Source organism: Nicotiana attenuata, chromosome 9 (genome assembly GCF_001879085.1).
Source record: "Nicotiana attenuata strain UT chromosome 9, NIATTr2, whole genome shotgun sequence".
In the NCBI taxonomy this organism is placed as follows: Eukaryota; Viridiplantae; Streptophyta; class Magnoliopsida; order Solanales; family Solanaceae; genus Nicotiana; species Nicotiana attenuata.
In genome coordinates this window covers 5,286,145-5,309,063 of record NC_031997.1, presented here as the reverse complement: position 1 = coordinate 5,309,063, position 22,919 = coordinate 5,286,145, and the positions used below count along the sequence as shown (strand labels likewise).

The following is a 22,919-nucleotide window of genomic DNA, read 5'->3' as shown; positions in this document are numbered from 1 at the left end:
CGTGTTTTCCACTTAAGTTATTATAGTTGGGCCAGACATAAGGAGGGAGTAAATAAATACAGTTCTTTAAAAAATAGTGGGATGTTAGGACGCCCGTAAAGTTTAGGTGTGTGAATGACTTTCCAGGACAAGTTGAATGGGGTATTTATGCATTTTCTCTTATAAATATAGCCAAACTAGATGCCAAAGTATATATACAACTGAGAGATTTGAAGACCAATAAAAAAGAAAGACAAAAAAAAAAAAAAAAAAAAAAAAAAAAAAAGGAACATTAACTTTAAATCTCGTTCACCAAGCTCTCAAAATTTGGCAGCTGCCCTTAAATTAGTATATCTATTTCAATCTCTGCATCCATAAGTTGTACAAAGGCTAGAAGCCAAGACTGACAGAATTACATTGATTTGGAACAATTATTTTCTAACTTCACACAACAAAACCTCCTCGGGTCCGGGGGCAAAAAATATGCAGAGGAATGCATAGAATCACAAACCGAATTAGAATAACCAAGAAGAAATCTGAACGGCTCATAAGACATTTGACTACCTATAAGGGGACTGGAATGAGGAACAGCTGGCGCAATCACATTTGGGTGTCTAATTATCTTCCTACCATGCACTTCTCCAAAAGGTTCTGCTAATATGATTTTTCCATGGGCAGGTTCAAATGAAACAGGTGGCAATTTATTGTACATGCCTTCTCTTGACATCATTCCTGGGTTTACCACTGGTTCCCACCTATTTGTCAAATAGTGAGGCATCGGCTGCTCTTGCCTGGATAACCCTTTTCCTGGCTGCCCTCCTGACAACCCAGAAGAGGTGCCCCCCAAACAATCATCTGTTTGACTTCTCTTTGTCAAGGAAGAGTCGGTTGGCCCCAAAAGTTTCCGTTTTCCTTGTGGCATCCACCCCGGACTTTCCACAGATGACATGCTTTTGGTCATGACAGCATCAACATGTACAGTTTTTTTATTGCATATTGAACGTTCAATAGATTGCACCTCCTTTTTTCCAGAAGCACAAGCTTGTATATTTTTTGCAATATTTCTTACTGTGCCACCGCTGTCTAGCCTGGAGGCTACATATCGGCCAAATAGGAACTCCCTTAAAGAGTTCCCTCCAATCTTTTTACTTGAAAAATCAAAAATGTGTTGGACTGAAAGCTGGATGCAGCTATAGATTCTTTTAACTTCTTCTTCTCCTACAGCCCTAGCGACATTTTGAGATCGATCAGCGAAATCTTCAACCTGTGAAAGACCACTAACTAACATTAATTTATTGCTTGTTAAGAACATGTCAAGAAATGAACAAGCCAAGCACAATTACATTAATATGGCCTACTCCAGAACCCCATGTTTTAGATATCCAAGATCCTTGAAATGTACTGGCACACAAACCTCTGGACCAAAGTTTCTCAACTGATAGTAACTGCAACGGAGATAATCACATTATGTATAATTCCAGCATAGCGGTAAGAACACAATGCCAACAAATAGCGACCTGCATGGCATATGAAGCATTTTAAACCAACAGAGAATACAAAATCCTACCTTGTTTAATAGAGAAACCAAGAGCTCAGCCACTGATTCTTTATTGTCTATTCCATAGTTCGTAAACTTACACAGAGACCTCTCCACTGCCACTGGCTCATTACCATCTAGAATAGATGGGAAGTCAATTAAATCGGTATGGTGACTAAGTCACGTCGAACTGAAAGCAGATACAATACTTGGAAATAGAAAAGACAGGATACCTTTGTGATAAATAACTGAGGGAGAATGAGTGAAAACTTAGATAGCATCAAAAATAAAATAACAAGCTACACAAGACCCTTGATGAATAAATCATGAAATCACATAATTTGGAACAAATAACAAGTGTTTTTAAACTAAGGCCAATGTGTGTTGGCGCATCACCATTTGGTAGACCGTCAGACGAAGGAGGTTTGCGACATTCTTTAAAGCTATAGCGACTCCAATTTTGAGGGAGTAGCATATGTATATTACGTCATCAAATATTGTTGTAATTTGTCAATAAAATAGAATTGAATAGCCAAGTTGAGAAAAATATCTCCGGAGATATGTACGCTAGCATCAGTCCCATGCTTTCTCAGTATTCAACTTTACTGATGCCAAAGGAACAGTCAATTGAATTGGACAGACCAATAGCTCTGTCAACTACAGATTTAAAATTAGAACTAGTTGAGGCAAGCTTAATCCGGCTAGTGTAGGTGTTCTTTAACTGAACTTCATAATACTCCCTCCATCCCAATTTATGTGACACCTTTTCCTTTTTAGCCAGTTCTAAAAAGAATGACACCTTTTTATATTGAGTAATAATTTAACTTTAAAGTACCCATTGTAACCTTAATGAAATGATTTATATTACACTCCGTACTTTATGTTGGAATGCGTCTTAAGTGAATCAGTACAGGTCAGAGAGTTCAAGGACCTTTACAAAGATAATGATGGGTTAACACAAGTATTATAGAATTATCGTGAGGGTTGGAGGCTAAACGAATCAAAGATGTTATAACCCGTACTTTCAGGGTAAACTAGGAGTACTTAATAAGCTAAGGAAGTCATATTTTAAGGTATTTGAATCATATAATCTTTGTATGTTAGGTTTTGATGTCAAACAAGTTGTAAAACAAAAGTCAACAAAAGTTGTCGCAAGATACGTTCATAATCTTACTGAAATCTGGATCTAATGTCACTGAGCTTTTCTCTCAATATACTTTTTTTTTTATGAAGTAATTGGTTTCATTACTGCATCAAGAAGATGCATAAATTACAAAAGAGTGTAGCAATACTTAGCTCCTTGCAAATGTTTATACTAGTACTAGGGAGCTAACAAAATTCAAAAAACTATCAAGGGAGTCTATAGGGGATAGATAAGCCCAGCTATACAAATACATGAGGCATCTAGTTTGTGGGGAGAAGTTGATACTCCATCAAAACACCTGTTGTTTCTCTCATTCCAGATGCTCCAAAAAATAGCTGCAGATATCATCTTCCATACTTTCCTGATGGTGCTATCAACTTTCCAGTAACTCCAAGCCTCAAAAGCATCGCTGATATTATGTGGCATGACCCACCTTAAGTCCAAAGAGTGATATAAACATACTCCATAAATCTGTTGCAACAGGGCATTGAAGAAAAAGATGGTTGTGAGTTTCTACCTCCCTCTGGCACATGTAGCATCTATTCACAATCTGAAAATTCCTCTTGGCCAAGTTGTCTTGTGTCAGACAAGCCTCATAAAGTGCAGTCCAGTTGAAGTAGATGACTTTGGGTGGCAACTTGATTTTCCATATTAACTTCTAAGGCCAATCGTTAGTTATTACATTGTGAGTTCCTGCTAGCTAGTATGCTGTTTTGACCGAGTACCTTCCTGCATCTGCATTGGATGCACTGGTCAGGTACTAGAGTGTTGCTTGAGAAATTGTTGAGTGAGGAAAGGAGTCTGAGCAGATCCTCATATTCCTAATCTTGCAAGTTCCTTCTAAATGTTATGTTCCATGAGTTGCCTTCTTTGCACTGATGGACTGTTGAGTCTGGATCACTAACCATTTGAAAGAGAGCAGGGTAGTCATCCCTTAGGGGTGTGTTGCCTAGCCATTTGTCCTTCCAGAATTTTATTTGCTGTCCATCTCCAACTGCGAAGTGCTGGTTTTGTGAGAACTCCTCCCAGAGTTTGCAGATGCTCTTCCAAACTCCAACACCATGTGGTGCTCTAGATAGCTTGGTGCACCAGTGGCTTTGGGTTCCATGCTTGGCATTGACAACTTTCTTCCATAGGCTCTGCTCCTCCGGTGTATATCTCCAAAGCCATTTCATCAATAAGCATTTGTTGTGCAAAGCTAAGTCCCTGACCCCTAGTCCACCTTGGTGTTTTGGTAAGATAACTTTAGACCACTTTACCAGGTGAAACTTGTGACCATCTTTAGTTCCTTCTGGTCTTGTCAAGCTGCTTCAGGACCTTACTAGGCATTGGAAAGGGTGACATCTGGTAGGTTGGGATGCTATCTAGGACACTACTGATTAGAGTTAGTCTTCCACCCATAGACAAATACTGCAGCTGCCAAGAAGCGAGTTTCTTTTCAAATTTCTCAATGACCCCACTCCATATAGCTTCTGACCTGAACTTTGCCCCTAGTGGAAGTCCCAGGTAAGTAGTCGGTAAACATCCAGTATTGCAACCTAAACTTCCAGCCAAGTCTTCTAAATTATGCACCTCATTAACCGGGTAGATTACACTTTTGAACATGTTGATGTGGAGACCTGAAATAGCTTCAAATATAAGAAGGGTTAGATTTAGATAGAGCACTTGACTTCTGTCTGCCCCACAGAAATCAAAGTGTCATCTGCATAATGCAGATGAGAAATATTGACCGTGCTTCCTCTCCCAACATCAAAACCTTTCAACCATTGCAGCTGCTTAGCTTTATCCAACATCCTAATAAGTCCTTCCATTGCTAATATGAATAGGAATGGTGAGAGTGGATCTCCCTGTCTCAATCCCCTCTGTGGAGAGAAAAAAACAACTGGGCTCCTGTTGATTAGAATGGAGTACTTCAAAGTGGAGATATTGAACTTGACCTATTTTAACTATCTTTCCCCAAATCCAATTTGCCTGAGAATGGAAATGAGGTAGGACCAGTTAAGTTGATCAAAGGCTTTTTCTATGTCCATCTTACATAGAATCCGTGCGTCCCCTTGCTTTAACCGCCGATCAAGGATCTCGTTTGCTATCAACGAAGCATCTGTAATCTGCCTTCCTTTGATGCATGCATTTGGTTGATTTGAGACCAATTTTCCCATTACTTTCTTCAACCTTTCAGCTAGGACTTTAGCTATGATCTTGTACACACTGCCAATTAGACTAATTGGTCTATAGTCCCTTTGCTCCATTGCCCCTTTCTTTTTAGGAATGAGCACAATGATGGATGCATTACATGACCTAACCATCCAACAATGCTGGTGATAGTAACTCATAGCTGAAAGTGTTTAATGAACTTCCATGAGTGCTGGTAGAAAGCCATTGTGTACCCGTCGGGAGCACTAGAGTTCATAGCTGCAAGAACCTCCTCGTCATTGAAAGATGCCTCCAACCCCTTCTTTTCTTCTTCTGTAATGGATGCAATTTCTTCAAAATTAGCAGATGGCCTCGAACTTTCCTGCTCAGTGTACAAGTTTTCAAAAAAATCCAGTGTCTCCTGCTTTATCTGCTCCTTATCTTCTATGATCTCATCCCCGACCATGAGTTTGTCTATGCAATTGCTTCTTCTATGAGAGTTGGCAATCTTCTGGAAGTACTTGGTGTTTCTGTCCCCTTCCTTAAGCCAAAGACACCTTGATTTTTGCCTCCATGAAACTTCTTCTGCTTTGGCTATCTGTTGTAGTTCTATTCTTATACTACCCATTTGGTTAGCCTCGGATAAAGTCAACTGCCTATCTTCTATAGCCTGTTCCAGTGCCATTAGTTTCTCTAGTGTCCAGTTTTTCCTGGTTTCCACCTTCCCAAACTCTTCCCTGTTCCAGGTAGTAATATCCTTCTTTAGGCTTTTTAGCTTTTGCATAAGGATAAAATCAGCACTACCAATGAATGTGTAATTCTGCCATTAGCTCTTTAGTTTGCCTAGAAATCCTTCTGATTGAAGCCACATGTTTTCAAACTTAAAGAAGGAAGGAGTTGCATCCCGGTCACCACTCTCCAAAATAATTGGTCTATGATCTGAAATTACCTTAGGCAAGGCAATCTGTCTCGCAGCATTAAAAGAGTCATTCCAATCATTGGAGATAAGGAACCTGTCAATTCTCGAAGCCTGCAAACAATTGTCTCCTTTAGACCAGGTATATTGAGCCCCCTGTAAACATAAAACATCTAGGTCCTGAATAACATCAGAGAACAACTTCATTGCCTTTGATCTTCTAGTACAATTCAGCCTCACACTCTCAAACCAAACAACATTGAAGTCACCTCCCACTACCCAGTGATCTTCCCAAAGTCCCCTTATTCCTGCAATCTCACTCCATATTACTTCTCTCTGTGGATTGTTGTGTGGTCCATAGATTCCTATGAAGCACCATCTAAACACTTATGTGGTGCTTTCTAACATACAAGAGATGGAATAAGACCCCCGGTGTGCATCTAATTTGACCCACTTTCTTTTGTCCCAAATCACCACGATCCCTCCCCTGGTACCACTAGCTTTTAACTCCACCCAATCAGCCCATCTATTCCCCCATAATTGTTGAATCATTCTAGTAGAGCAATCTTCTACCTTAGTCTCCTGCAAACACAAAATATTCACCCTCCACTTCCGAATGAGAGATTTAATGGTGCTTCTTTTCCAATCCTCATTCAACCCCCGCACATTCCAACTCAAGATTTTTAGCTTCATCCAGAACATGAATGGTATTGCCTACCCCTCAACCCCTTAACCTGCTGCCCTCTTCTGTCATAATTGATCCCACATGCTAATCTTTTCCTTTCCCCCTCTCCTCTATTCCTCTTCTCCTTCCCTGCCTTTTGTTTTGATTGCTGTTGTTGGATTTGGACTTGTCTTCGTTGCTCCATCCTTAGAATTATGTTCAGAAGATCATGCTCGAACCCTGTCGCATTAACCCCAAAGGCCTTGCATGCCTTGACCATAGTGAGTTTGGTCCATTTTGAAGTCTCGATTAGGGATGGAGTATCAATTAGCTGTGCGCTAGAACCTCCCTCATACCATGTTAGTGGAAGGGCTTCACATACTGCCTGAGAAGAAAAGTCTGTGCCTGAGCTGGTTGCTGGAACCAAATCCATTGTTGGCGAGTGTATGCAAAGTGGCATGTGGACTCTCTCTTCTGGGATCCCTTCATCATCTGCGTCTGAAGGGAGTTTTCTGAACTCTGGTTTGCCAAAGCCATGGGGCAAGATTGTGTCGTTTTCTGTTCCTTCGAGAATGAGGTTTCAGCTGCCAGTTCTTTAAATTTTAAAGCATTTGGATCAGGCTTAAGCCCAGTTACCCTCCACATTGTTTTCTCACTAAAAAGTTTTGACTCCTTTGACTTCCTTGATGTGGTCTTCTTATTAATTGGGCCTTTTTTGTAATATTCATGATCTGCTCCTCGGCAAAGTTTTGTGATGGATTGGAAAGCCCTTTACCCTTTTTATCAGAGACCAATATACCTGGTGATCCTTTACTCACTGGTTTAACAAAATGAACCAGCATTCAAATTAAAGCTACTAACCTGTCCTTTACATGTGAGATCCACCCACCAAATTGAAGCCCTACGAGCCTAGTTTCTAATGCATTAAACCGTTCGGGAGTAGAGAGATATTCGCGTTTTCGCGAGACTATGCAAGCAGCCCCTATGGGACCTACTTGGTCATTGGCCGACCATCACCTATTTTTATCTCGTGTCTGGGATGAGCTTTGCTCATTTTTCAACCACCTTCTATCCTCACACTCGCAAAACCCTCCCAAACAATTCCCCCAAGGCTCCAAACAAATTCCAAAAAAACACACCATAATCCAACATCAAAGTTAGGCAAAGGTGGAGAATAACACCTCTATAGTGTTGTGATGTGAAGAAGGGTAATGGTGAGATAAGTTAAGCTTAGGGTTCGAATTTTATCTACTGCCTAAGGTATGTTTAACAGCCTTTTGGTTATTTTTAAGGTTAATTACATGTTGGTTGTGGTGTTGGAGTGAAAGATTACAAGATAGCACTTGAAGGCTATGTGTCTGTGTATTAAAAAAAAGGGCAGCACTAAGCTCCCGCTATGCGCGGGGTCCAGGAAAGGGCCGGATCATATATATATATATATATATATATATATATATATATATATATATATATATATATATATGTTGTTATGGCTCGAATTTGGGGAAAATAACTTGATTATTATATGGTTTATTTTATTATGAAGGTATATATGTTTATCAAGTGAATTGATGAAATAAACATATGAAACTATGAATATGAATTGAAAGTGAAGGTTGAGGTGCTAGTGCATATGGGACTGTTTTGAAAGGTTTTGAGCTAAGTTTTGACTGGTTCTTTATGTAGTATCTTGGATACGTTATTGTTGATGTTGTTCCTATTGTTTTACTGTTGGTTTGAGTTGGATGGAAGTGGAATTTTATAAGGGAAATATTGTCCAATTTTCTATAAGTGACCTACTAGCGTAAAAGCATGCTTGTAAGTCCTTCTATGGCATTAACTACAAGTTTTACTGTCTTGATGTAGATTGAAGTATTCGGGAAGATATACATTGAGTCGTTAAGTAAAAGACAAAGGTATGTTAAGGCTCACTCTTTTTTTCTTTTGGCATGATCTACAAAGAACGTAACTATAACGACGTTACTTAGGAACTCTATTCTCAAGATTAAAGCATGTGAACCTCATTGTTTCATATTGTTATAGCTCATGAATCTTATTGTTCTTTGTTCGGATTACTTCCCGCCTTAATAGCCTTTGAATCTTATGTCTTCTTATGATCCTTGTTGACTCTCGGACAATTGATACAGACATAGTTACATAACGATAATCGGAGGATAACAACCTTGAGTCACTCCGATCAGATCCATAAGGCCCTTCAGAGTCATTGCTTGCATTCTTGTATATATGTATCTATTTTACTCTACCGAGCCGCGATATAGTCAGCCGAGTACGGCACATATTGTGCAACCACCGATCGGTTGGTATTAGCGAGCCCTTTGTGGCCCGGTACGACCGAGCCCTCTTTGATGCCGGGTATGTTATAAGATATCACCGAGTCCTTTTAAAGGCCAGGAACTACCGAGTCCTTTTCGAGGCCGGGTACATTATGATACAACAACAACATACCCAGTAAAATCCCACTAGTAGGGTCTGGGGAGAGTCGTGTGTATGCAGGCCTTACACCCCTACCCCGAAAAGGGCAGAGAGGTTGTTTCCAAGAGACTCTCGGCTCAACAGGAGAGGCAATAATATCATAAAAGAAATAAGAGAAAAGACATGTAACAACAAAAGATACCAGAAAGGAAATAACCACAGCAAATAAGTGAAAGGACAATAACACAAAACTATGCAAAACAACAATGTGAATACAACAAAGACAGTTAACAAACCTAAACGGAACTCTATCAGACTACCCAGTACAAAGAAGGAAGAACTCTCGACTACCCCCTAGCCTACCACCCTAATGCTCGACCTCAACATGTTCCTATCAAGAACCATGTCCTCGGAAATCTGAAGTCGCGCCATGTCCTGCCTGATCACCTCGCCCCAATACTTCTTAGGCCGTCCTGTGGGGTACATTATGATATGACATGATTTTCCCCAAAGAATGGCTTGATACTATATTATATGGCCCCGTCGAGTGCCTTGATTTTTACAAGCATGCATATATATCCATGATTGTGAAAGTGTATGCCCTCAGAGGCTTGTTATGAGTTTTAGGTTTACTTTTGTACACTTCCTTTGTATTTCTATCTTCTATTTATGTGCTTTACCTGCCTTACATATTCAATACATCTTTCGCATTGACGACCCCTTGTTGGGGCGCTGCGTTTCATGCCCGCAGATACAAATAGCGATTCAGACGATACTTCATAATAGGTGACTCAACTCAGCTGAAGGTTGTCTCGCTCCTTTCTTCCGGTGTTGTCTAGTGAGCTAGCAGGTATGATGGTTGCATATATGTACATAGTTGGGTATGGCGGGGCCCTATTCTGACCTTATGATGTTTATGTACTCCTTAGAGGCTTGTAGACAGATGTTATGTGTAGTGATGGTCATGGCGGCCTTGTAGGCCCGTATGTATGATGTATATAAGCTTGTATAACATTTTGGGCCGTCCTTTGTCGTGTTTTCTTTCATGTTTTAGTCAGATTATCTCATGGCGGCCTTTTCGGCCCATTTACGCATGATAGCATGATTATGGATGCACGCTATGTTGGTGCTCGGTAAGGTATACCCGAGTGCCCGTCGTGCCCCTCCGATTTGGGGTGTGACAATTTATAACCACAATTATTCTAGACCACAAGTTTCAAAAGTCTTTAATTCTTTCTTAAATGATGTGCGCGGGCAAACATCGTCACATGGATGGAGGGAGTACATCTGAACATTACTTAAACGAGCTGGTTGAAATGAAACTCAAGTTGAACATGCAACATGGTTCTCTTAGTCCTCCGTCAAGAACATCAACAAAGGGATTGCGTTGTTAATGTTCTTTATTCAAGAACTCAACTGGGTGGTTAATAGGCGCTCTTGGAGGGCTTATTGTTTAATGGTGGAAGGAGGCGGAAGGAGGAAATAGGGAAGAAGAGAGAAGAAAGAGGAAATGAATCCTACACCTCCACGTGTCAACAAGAAAAGATAGGCATTGTGGAGTCCAATTGTTGAGTTGAAAATAAGGGTATACATGAGAACTTTGGGTAATGGTGCGGCCATTTCTGAAGCAAACTTTTAATGGAAGGCATGAGTGACTAATCTTGCAAAATTCAGAGGTATATTTGGACTTTTTCCCTATTCATATTACCTAAATCCTGAAGTCAACAATGTCCAGATATATTAATGAATGTTTGTCATCAAATATTTTGGTGTATCTTCCTTCAGACTTGCAGCTGCACCAAGAGGGAACAATGTTATGGTTTTCAAAGATAACAATCTGACGGACCGTGACATCTCTGGATCTAAGAATCATGGAAGACATAATTGAAATATGCACCTGGAATTAAATCATATTGGTATAAGGAGCAGAAAAGGAAAAAAGAGGAGGTAAGAAGCGCTCAAATTTGGACAACACTGGTATACATTCTTCTGATTGATCAGTCAAACTTTTGCCTTTCTCCTAATTAACAACCTCTTAAATATGACCACCTTTCCCATAACTTGTGATAGCACTTTCCCATAACTTTTTACTCGACATGGATGTGACATGAAACTAAGGCTGCACTGTGGGCCGGGCCCAGCCCGGAACCGGCCGGGGACCGCGGGCCAAACGGGCCTAATGGGCCGGTCTCAGTGGGCCGGTCCCAAATGGTACTATTAGCCCGTAGCGGGCCGGTCTTGAACAATTAGCCCACGAGCCCGGAACCGCTAAGCCCGGGACCGGCAGGCGGGCCTGGGCCGGTTCAACCGGGCCTAACGGGCCAAACGGGCCTCAACAGCTATAATTTAAAAAAAAATTAAAATCTAGCCGTTGGCCATCAAAAAAGAGCCGTTTGGGACTTTAAAAAACAGCCATTTGGCCCCCAAACTTTATATAATTACACTTTTTCCCAATTCTCAACTATAAATATCCCCTCATTCTTTCATTTTTACTCACAAATTCATTAATCTCTCTCAATCTATATCTAATTCTCTTATATAGTTGCTTACTTTATTATTGCAATTTCGTGAAAAATTGTGAAGTTGGTGAATTGAAGTATTCAAGTCTTCAAGTCTTCAACGATTTTCAATTTTCAAGAAGTTGTTCGTCAATTCGGTAAACTCGTTCCAACTCTTAAGTTTTAAGAATATATTTTTGTTTGTTTTAGTTTGCATAATTATAATTAATATGGCATTTTCTTTGAAAAAAATGTTTGGTGGTAAGGGAAAATCTAAAATTGGTGAATCTAGTCGCCAAGCTACTACCCTTCCCCCGGCTCCCCAACCCAGACCTGTTACCCGTCCTCCTGCACCTATTATTCTTGATAGTGATAACCCTTGTTTTCAATTTTCCGATAGTGAATTTTGCCATGATGTTGCACCAGGTCAACAATTAAATGATGAAGTTATGAATGCTCTTTATCCTAATGAAACTATTTTTGAAAATGATGCTGAAAATGATGATGTAGATGAAACCCAACCGGATTTAGATGATACACCTACTAGTCCTGTTAATAACCCAACTGATGCCCCGCCCGACCCACCTGTAGAAACCCCTACTTTTAATAGACAACCTTCTAAACGCCCCGAAACAACACTTATTTGGAATTTTTTTACTCAATTAAGAGAACAAAATAAGGCTAAGTGTAAAACGTTGTAGGAGTTGCTGGCGCATAATTTACTGGAGACCCGTAGCGGTAACGGTAGTTTGACTAGGCAACATAAAGAAACACACCCTGGAGTAAAGCTAAATTTTTTTCAAATGAAAGCGCAACTAGAGGGGAAAGTGTAGATACTACGATTAACCCTAGTAAACATGGTTCAAATCTAGTTCAAACAGGAATTAACCTGTGACCGGTGATATTTTATATTACGATCCAAAATAAAGATCGTGAAGAATTAGCAAAGATGGTTTACCGTTATGTGCTTACCCTATAGTTTTCCTTCTAACCCTCACTTTGTGCATTATATTAGAAGAGTTTTTAATCCTACTTTATAAAGGTTGGCCTCGCGCAACGTAAAGAGCGATATTTATAATATAAACATGAATATGAACAATATTTTGCGGTTATTATTTACTTATATAAATTGTCGGATCGTTATTACTACTGATATTGGTAGAAGTAATAATGACTGTGATTATCTAACTGTTACAAGTCATTGGATAGATGAGGAGTGGATAATGCAAAAACGCAATTATTGCTTATAGAATAATTAATTCACAGTCACACAGGTAAGTTTATTTCTAAACTGTTGCAGATATTTGTAGAATATTTTTGCTTAGAGATAAAATAATGCAATTTCTATGGATAATGCTTCTAGTAACACTAATGCTATAGGCTTGGCTTACAACAACACTAAATCCTGCATTTAGTAATTGTTTCCATGTTAGATGTGTTTGTCATATTTACCGATTTAATCGTCGGTGATGGTATGAGAATTTTAAATTTTAGAAATTGAAAAGGTTAAAATGGCTCTTAATTGGCTTTTTTATTCAAACTGTAGAAGTAGACTTAGAAGATTTTTAAAATGTGATGAATTTGGCCTTAGAGAAAGAAAGGTTCCTAAAGCTTGTCCCGACTAGATGGAATTATATGTACGAAAGTTTAGTAGTTCATATGAACTATAGAAACTCAATTAATGCAGCGTTTAAATGCTCGTGTTGGTGGTGAGGATGGATGATGAAATCCTTACAAATCAAGATTGGAAATAATGTAAAAATCTTATAGATTTTTTACAACATTTCATCAAGCTACAAATGAATTGTCTGGGCAATATATCCTAGCTAATTATCAAACTGTATTTAGTTTATATTGGGCAGGCACTATGTGATTGTTTGTTTGATTTTTCAGAGGGTGGGAAAAAATTTATGAACTTGCTAATCAATGTAATGAGAAAGAAAAAGTTTAAAAAATATTTTTTCCCTATATTACCCCTATTTATGGTGTTGCTTTCCAATGTTTAAATCTACCAATGAATTAGGAGGTCCTCACTTTTGGTATTCAAATCATTTTATAAGGCTTTTAGATCTTTCAAAAGAAGGAATTTGCCTACACTTTGCAAAGAGGCAAAGCCTTCAATTAAAAGTAAATGCTCAAAAAATTTATAATGCTTATCAACAAAGCCTTAGATAATGCTAGGGCAAATGTTCACTCCTACTTCGTCCTAGTTCACAAATCGTTAAAAACCTGCAGGCCTAAAAGCACTTAGTTCTTGGACGGGATTTAGGGGTTCCTCAAAGGTAATAATATTGATGAATAACTTCACATCTATAATGAGCTTCAAGTTTATTGTCGGCAGGGCCTTGAAAAGGAGAATCTCAGACGGCAACCTTTGATCTTTTTGGAAATGGTGGAGAAGGCAAAGAGAAAAATATTTTCCGGTTCTTGCAAGGATGGCTCGGAGATATTTTAGTTTATTCAAGCTTCAACAGTGGCATCAGAGAGCGCTTTCAGTCGAGCAAGAACTTCAATAGGTGAATCATAGATGCGTCTATATGAGGGAAGACTTAGGAAAATCAGTACTAATTCAGAGATTGGATCCGCTCGGAAAGAAGAAATTTTTGGACTTAGCAGAACACAACCGGAGATAGACGAACGCTTATGAAGAAATAGATAGCGGAACTTTGTGGAGGATGCCTGCCTATCGCCCGGAAGCGGTGAATGAACAAGACTTCTTTTTCCGCCACAACCAACGGAACCTCCTCCAAAACCTTGAGGAATTTATGAAATTTTGTTAGAAGATACTAATGTAGATTTAGTGTAACTTGTACATTAGCAATCTTCTTTAAGTTTTTTTTTCCTTTTAAATGGTGGTATTAGCACCTTGTGTGCCTCATTCCATTGGGGGGAGGAAGACTAAGAAAGATATGTCATTTTTGTTTAATGGTCGTGATATATAAAATTATAAGACTCATTACTTTGAATATTCTTTGGACAATATTTTTTTGTTCTTTAATATTTGACTCCTATTATGTAAGATTTTATAACTTACACAATTCTATATTATAGTACAATATATCAGTAATTTATTAATATGAACAAGAAAGATATATAAGGAAATATATATACATAACATACTCTATATATATATATATATATATATATATATATATACTATATATATAATATTATATAATTTTCAATTTACAAAAACTAACCTTCTCTAAAACTATAAATACCCCCCCTCCTCTTCTTCATTTCTTCACTTAATACTCATTTCTCAATCTCAATTTCTCTTATTCTCTCATTCTCCAATTTTCAAGACTTCAAGTCTCAATCTCAAATCTCAAGTTAAATCATGCCTCGTACGGAAAGAGTGCGCTCATTTGTTTGGCAACACTTTGAGGTGCTAGAAGAAAATGAAGAAGGTCAGAAATTTAAGTGCAAGAACTGTGGTCAAGTCTTAAATTTTCGTTCAGAGTCTGGCACAGACAGTTTAAGGAGGCATATAAAGTATTGTCTTGAGCGTCATCCGAAAATTTGTATTTAAGATTTTTCGACAATTTGTGTTATTTTAAAATTATTAGAAGTATTTATGCTTAATGTTTTAGTTTGTTAGATTAATTTGAAGTATTATTAATTTATTATGCATGAAAATTTAGTTTTACTATTTTTTTGTTAATTAAATGCGAACTTTAATATATATTATATATACTATATATATTTATATAGCTATATATAAGCAATTTATATTAGTATATACATATATAGTTTACAAGAAATTGCTTTAGATAAAAAAAATTAAAAAAAATAGCCCGGAATGAAAAAGTCCGTTAGGCCCGTTTAGGCCCGTGGGCCCGGCCCATTTAGCCCGGGACCATGTGGGCTTAGGACCGTCGTGGGCCGGTTCCACCCATTGGGACCGTGAAGCACGGGACCGTTAGGCCCGGGACCGCCAAAGACCGGCCCGCCTAAGCCCGGGACCGTTTGGCCCGGGCCCGGCCCAGAATACAGCCTTACATGAAACTGGTTTACGGCTCTCAATACTCTAACCAAGTACAAACCAATCTCATAGTTTAGCTTTCAGCCAACAATATATTAGTCCGCACAAAGTATCAAATTTGGAGGGTGTTTGGTTAAGCTTATAAGGTGGGTCAAACTAGCTGATAAACACTTTTCAACTTACCTACGCGTTTGGTAAACACCCAAAGTACTTATAAGTCAAACGTTATAAGTTGGTCAACCCTTTATGATTTTTTATCTTATAAGCATTTTTGGTTTCATCAAATATTTTACTATTTTATCTTGAAATCTTTTCTAATTCTCAATATGCTCTTCCCAAACTAGAACTCCTAACTCCCTCTCCATTCCAAGTTATTCGTTCATTCTTCTCCTTTTATAAATACTCTTAAATTTATACTTCTTGTAAATAATTTTAGGGACATCATAGTTGTCTTAACATAAAAAATTACAAATCAAAACGTTTTTTATTAAACATATCATCTGTTATTTTCATTTTCAAGACTTCTATCCAAACATATATCTGATTATTTATAAAATCAGTTTCAGCACTTAATACAGTCAGACCTCTCTATAACAGCATCGCTATGTAACAATCATTCACTATAAAAGCCAAGTTTCTTCGGAATCAATTTTCATGCTATGTGATAATATATGTTCTTTATAACAGTACTTCGCTATAACAACCCAAAAAATCTGGAATAGATGAGGCTGTTATAGAGAGGTTTGACTGTACTCTCAATTAGCTAACCCAAACGGGCTTTTAATACGTCTAATACCAAAATTAAGACGCCAAAACTAAAACTTACATGCATTGTTTTTGTGTGGTAAACTAGCAATAACAATGCAAATCTTTAAATCAACTGTTAGACCTTCAAAGGAACATTGAATTCCAAAATGATTCTAAAATGAAATTTGCCCTTTATGATGGGATTGAGAAATTTCAATCAGAATTAACTTGGCTATATAAATTTATTGGATACTTGAGAAGTAATAAGTCAGAGGCATTACCTCTGAATAAAGCGGAAAATGGAGGCAGAATGGGAGGATTCCGTGTCTGCAAAGTTTTTGATTTAGCCATATAAGTGTTGATGAGGAAAAATATTCATAACTAAGCTACATAACAAACAACAATAGATTTAAGAGAAATCTGCAATGATCTAATTATACTTTGATGGTCGTCATAGAAAAAACAAGGATCGGGAATATATAGAGAAGTCTGAATCACTTTTGAATTACAACATATAACAATAATCATCCAAGTTGTCTAAAGAAAGAAAGAAAGCTCAGTGCACAAATATTCAAGTGGTGTTCAATCTAGGTGGAGAAAAGGAGAATATTGTTTTTCTCCTCTGTTTCTTCTATAGGTGCGACAACATTTTGTTTTTCAATTCACAATGAGAAGATTAGGATGCTATGAAGTAGTTGGGAAGATCAAAGATGAAGTAAAACATGATTCAGATCTCCTTTTTATTTACAGAACAGGTAAATGGTAAACATGACTTAAATCTTCTTAAAATAACTACAGCTAATGGGAAAAGGTTGCACCTAGAAATGAAATCACACTGCTTTTTTACATCCACCTCTTCCTGGCCGAAAAAGAAACGGCAAACTAACTATACTTGAGGAAGTGAGTTCAACCCTTTTCTCATCGGGCCAGGATCCATAGCCGTTCAACCTGAGGAAAGTGCGATTGTTGTTTCTTTCCAGCCCATTCCATTTACCGGGGGCCCTGTTGCTGTCCGAAGGGGGGCACCATCAATTCTTGATGCTTTAAAGCAGCTGTTCCAGACAGTTTTCTACACCATTATCTATTCCAACTACTTGAACTTACGCAGGCATTACGGCCAAATATATCTGAGTAAGTTTGATTCATCCCTATAGATATATTCTCCTTCTGAGTTTACCACATGGGGGACTACATACCATATAAGCTGTACTGGATATTCTGTGTTATGATACACATGTTAATCCTTGTGTCCTCACTATTTGTGAACATTGCATTTGTTCTTCTTAAAGGCCAATTAGAGAGGTTTAATTTAGCTTCTTGCCATAGAAAGGAATTGCTATCAAGCTCTATAAATGGCCTAAGGTAGCACGAAGTTGATCTTGGACCAAAGGTATGTAAAAACAAACTTGTTGCAGGAATTTCATTAGACTAATTTTTCTATTCCTCACCACAAGGTCAAAAGAGCCAATCCAACACGATCAGGAGAGAGTTTACTTTTGAAAAAGAAGAAAAAGAAGCTACAAAAGCATAGGTTAAAGTAGAAATGATAAATCTGTGAAAAGAAGCTCTATGTGCTTCCAAAAAGCATGTGGGAACCTAGTATTTTGCTTCTTCTTTTTTTGGTGATACTTAGTAGTATTTTGCTTTTCATGTATCCATGTCAAATAGGTTGGTACTACATATGGGTCCTCCCATATAAAAACAAAACCTTACTAAAAATTGAACATACATATGCAAAAAGGCACAGATATCTGCTAAACACAGCAAAACCCATGAACCCAGACATTAATGATTTTGACTTCTGCGTAAACAAGATCAGCAAGTCAATTCTAGATTTAAAATGCCAGCTAAAAACACATGTTCTTGGTTGATGTCACCTTCCCACCATCATTTCCGTGAGAAAAGTCGTGTAGAGGTGGAAAGATGGGGAAAACAAGTACCCTTTGAATCCATTCATTCCCAACATATTCATTGCCCCATTGGTTTAGCCCATCAAGTTACTCATTTCCCAACTTTGCCGTATCAAGATACTATATTGTTTACAAGCAACATGAAGATTTGTGAGATGCAGCACGATTTCAAGATTCAGAAGCCTTTAATTTAAATTAACTGTAAGAAGGTCCAATAGGTGGAGGTAAAAACAAATCAGCCAAACATCCCAAAAGAATAACCAACAATGCTAGACACCTAAAGTTTCTTAAACATGAAATGGCAGAAATAGATAGAGAGAGAACTTGGCAATTTCGAATAGAAAAACATGATAAGCAAAAGGTTCAAGATCGCCATAAAAGAAAGAGGAAAGAAAATAATGATAATTCAAGGATTTCTGCAAATGATGAACCTGTTCCGAAAACCATACCTGCAAATGGAAAGCAACCAAAAGTATTATAGATAAAGAATTCAATGTTTGATCCTTTGCACTGTTAATATTTTGTGCTTTTGCCCATGCTTTCATCTGCAAAGAGAAAATTCATGAGAAATCTGAACTAAAAATGGAAAACATTCTTTAGCGAAAAACATTGAATATTGCAACTAAAAACACCCAAAGTATCTGCCCTATTTTCACACTGCAGCACATGCTTTATGTAAAGGATATCTATCCCAAAACAAATTATGGGCACTAGAGATTGGACACACCTGAAAAAAAGCATTTCAATAAAAAACAAGGGTGACACACACCCAACACGTGTTTGATCACGTCAAGGAATTTAAACTGTTTCAGAATCAAAGGTTTTGTGCACTCTACATGTCTTATTTAACTCAAAATTGAGGCACCCCATGGCTCAAAGATGAGAAAAGAAAAGGAAAAGAAAAGAGAGACTGAATGTTTTTAACTAAACCTAAAAAACAAAAAAAAACTTATACATGTGACTGCTTAACATGTCCTTGTAGATCATATATATGTATAGAATTGATTTTAATTTAGATTTAGCTGATGTATTACAAAGGGACAGACTACTGAAAATCTTCAGCAGTGCATCATCTATAAAAATTATTGAAACCAAAATCTGAACCCAAAAGGAGGCAAATATGGGAGTTCATTCTAATGGTATGACTTTTGAATAGAAAAAAGGTTATGTGCACATAATCCATTTGTTAGACAAGTTTCTTGCACATGCTATCATGTGGATGCCACATGTGTGGGCTAATAAGACTTTCCAACAGATGTACCACTTTCATTAAGGAGATGCATAGCTTTGGACAGAAAATCTCAAAAGGTGGAATTCAGTGGAGAGGCCAAATAAGGACAGACATTTAGGAAAAGATCCCCAAAAAAGAAAAGAAAAGAAGAGAAACGCTCTTCATTTTCTTATATCCTGATTTCCAAGTATTCTTATGAGATCATAAACGTAGGGGCTCATCCCAAGGCTGAGCACATTTGGATGGTCTTCCAAACCAGGATAGCCAAGAAATCTATCAGGAAACAAAAAGGAAAAGAAAGATATTCATAACCAATTGCATATATGTAATGTGATCCTTAACATGATTCTTCAAACTTTTCCTGTACAAAGGTAGCAGAAACACTCTTTGATAAATATATGTATTGAAGGACAAGCATATTTTACCAAGAAGCTCAATTTCCGAAAACGTTCATCAATGGCACCAATCATGTAAATTATCTTTGATTTTGATATCCCATCCCAGTTTTCAACTGATATATCACATTCAATTTCAGTTCCTTGGTCAACAACTTTGAGAACTGGCACCCTGGCAGTTGTAACTGCATAGACACCATAAACGAAACCATTCCCTGCGGCAGAAAATTTATATATCAGAACCACCAAAAACATTAACCAAAGTCTTTAAAACATACAAAATGCTCTAACTATCATGGTAATGCAATCACCTTTTAAGGATGAGCATGTAAAAATTAATTTGAACACCTGAACAATACTGGACTTTAGTTCAGTTACCTATATATGAAGTCAAAAGTCTTTTATCTTTTACAACATGTCTATATGCATATTTTTGTAGAAGTATCAATGATTTTACTTCATATCAGCACGTGAGTACAGCAAATGTATCAAGGTCTATCGTTTGGTCACTGCTGCATTGAGCTTTCTATCTCTATCATTTTAAATAATTGTGATCCCACAGATGAGGGATCACAATTATTGTTGTTGTTGTTGTGATCCCATAGATGCATGGGGCTTTGTCGAATAACTTAATGCACATGGAATCAGCCTTATAGATGTAATTCCAGACATGTCTCCAATGCTGGATCAGTCCCTTTCTAGTGCTTCACTACTGTACCATAGCTTTCTTTTACTGTATTTGGATAAGTCGTAGTTGATATTCAGCGATTACAATTAATCTTATTTCGAGAAGACTGCATTAAATGGACACCAAGGCTGTGTCCTACCATTCAATGAAGCTGGTGAAAATTGAAGATCAGGGTGCAAATTCCATTAGAGACAAAAAATTGCTGTAGATGGATTCTTCTTATATTCCTAAACTTTAGCGAGTAGAGTTACCCAGTAGTTGGTAGGAGGTAGCAGGTACGAAAGGAATAGTCGTGGTGGGCGCAAGATACCCATACACCACAGTTAATTAAGAAAGGAGATGGTGAATATTGCATTAAATGGAAATATTTGTGAAATGTAGCTGATGATCTTTTACATGCTCTTTACATACACCCTCCTGATTTTCACAGTTGACTCTCTAGTTCGTACGCCTCAGTTAGTCCAAATCATTGCAATCTCCCATCACAATGACCAGAAAAGATTTTTGTACATTGTGTACCATGTTAACAGAAGAAAAAAGTGACAAACTGAATCTTTAGTTAATAGATATGCCAAATACCACCAACCTGTTAAGCAAAATGAAACATCAAAGAAATTGCTCGTATATGACAAATGGTAACTTTAGTTAAATACTTATGGTTAAACTTAGTAAGATGAATACAAAAACCTGGTTCTTCTTCAGTCTCCGTGTTTGCAGACTATCTAACACAATCCAGAAAACCATAAATGAACAGCATTCTTCAGATGTAGTTTTGATCGTTCATGTAGTTAAATAATTATGATTAAATGTTATAATCCCTTGAATTGACAGAGGGGGGAAGATATACCAGCAATGGTTTTTCTGATCAATGCACATGTGATAAGCTTATGGAAGAAGAGTTATTTTGACTTTTCAAGTTTTTCCAACTGGCTTCTTGGCTCTAAAGGGGACACAAACAAGAGTGACTAGAGGAAATTGTTCAAGCTGCTGCAGAGTGAACTTCTCATATCAATACTATGACGACACGTACTGATTATTAGATTCTTGATGGACCAAAATATAGGAAAATTAAAGTAAAATGAAGAATAAGTTCAAAGGTTACTTTGAAGTAGATAAAATTTTTTTGCAAATTTCCTCAGAGTCTGGATCTTCTTCTCCCGTGTAGTGTTAGCCTTTCTGCTGGTGAAATTGATAGATAGATCCAAGTCACTTTTAGCACAGAAAAGATCCATTGAGAATGACCCAAACACCTCGATGACTGGAGCATCAGCAGAATAGTCTGAAACAGAGAGAAATGAGTACGGCACTATACTATCGCTTGAAAATTACCCCCCCCCCCCCCCAAATCTACTCCTTATAACAATGAAATTGAAGCGGCGTAACAACTCAATGAACGTTGTGGGATTTAATAACTGCCATCCTTCACACATCAAAAGATTACGAAATTCAAATAGCATAATACAGAATTTGTTATTTAATTACCATAAATCTCCTTTGCTATTTCATTAAAGATACGAACCAAATCTCTTCGAACATCGTAATCGCTTGGTTTAGGGCGAAGATCCACATAAACCTCATAAAGTAATACTTCAAATGCCGATAATTGTTCTAAGGTTGCATATTTGTTCCGCTGCTTCTGTTCACACTGTTGTGCTTTCTCACGCAGAACTGATATCAAAGTTATATTAGTTTAAAGTAACGATAAATTCCTCACAACAGAAGCAGTAACTCCATCATAAATAGGAGCTCAACCAACACAACACAAGCTGTAGAGTTTTCACAAAAAGCTTACGAGCAACTTCACAAAATTTTCTAAAGACGGGCTTTTTCATCTGTGAAAATAAATATGCAAAACAGTGAAATGGAGTACTAACCTTCCAAAGATAAAACCATGGTATTAAAGATGAGTCCAGCCTTTACTCGATCATTAATTCACAACTGAAAAAAAAAATGACTTCAAAAGTGTATGGTAACTACTTTGAGATCCAGAGGCAACATCAGATATGTATTTTCTGATTCATCCTTCTTATAATAACGATGGAGGGAAACAGAGTAGTAAAATATAACTACTATTTCTGATTCTACATTGACTATCTTATTTTGGAGAGGGTCTGTTGCTCCACTAACCCAAACTGTGGTTAAGCCAGAGTCAGAGTTGCGATGGCAAATGTCCATCTAATACCTCCAAATCATCTTAGTTTTCATTAACAAATACCCAATTAACAGCTTGTATTCAACTTCTTTAGATACCCAATGATAGCTTAGTTTTCATCAACAAATATTACAACTTTTTTCAACCAAAAACTACAGAAACGAAATTCTGCTTATTTTGATGTAAATCTCACACGTATAACAACAAAAGCCAGCCAATTGAAGCTTGTTTCCACTTCTCAATACCCGACTGATCCCCTTACGTTTCACTTTAAGCAAGAGTTAAATTGTTAAACCAAAGAAAGAAAAAAAGTACATAGATGTTGATATAGAATCCGACTTTAGATACAGTTCTCAAATGTATAAACGAAATCACGAAGCAAGTGAAGTATACAGTTCTGGACCTTAAGCCATAGAAACGAAAAAGAAAAAGAAAAATGGTTACCTTCAACTTCAAGCAATAATTCGGTCGCCGGCCGTCGGTTAGTTTTGTGGGGGTGGGGGGGGG

At 37.6% G+C, this 22,919-nt stretch overlaps 1 protein-coding gene across 3 annotated transcripts; it reads right to left on the bottom strand.

Moving 5' to 3' along the window:
• Window positions 295-22,918, bottom strand: LOC109232005 (protein HESO1-like). Of its 3 annotated transcripts, none has more exons than XM_019397629.1 (10): window positions 22,857-22,918; window positions 22,135-22,198; window positions 21,743-21,928; window positions 21,363-21,539; window positions 19,603-19,787; window positions 18,396-18,491; window positions 16,318-16,363; window positions 1,547-1,653; window positions 1,323-1,424; window positions 295-1,243 (listed from the first exon to the last, which is right to left on the bottom strand). In XM_019397629.1, exons 2-10 carry the CDS (start codon window positions 22,151-22,153, stop codon window positions 392-394), a joined length of 1,770 nt encoding a protein of 589 aa, XP_019253174.1. In that variant the 5' UTR covers window positions 22,154-22,198; window positions 22,857-22,918; the 3' UTR covers window positions 295-391. The 3 variants fall into 3 exon arrangements, with proteins under 3 accessions (XP_019253174.1, XP_019253175.1, XP_019253176.1); XM_019397631.1 differs by having other exon boundaries at window positions 1,155-1,243; window positions 1,394-1,424; XM_019397630.1 differs by lacking the exons at window positions 22,135-22,198; window positions 22,857-22,918 and having other exon boundaries at window positions 21,780-21,866.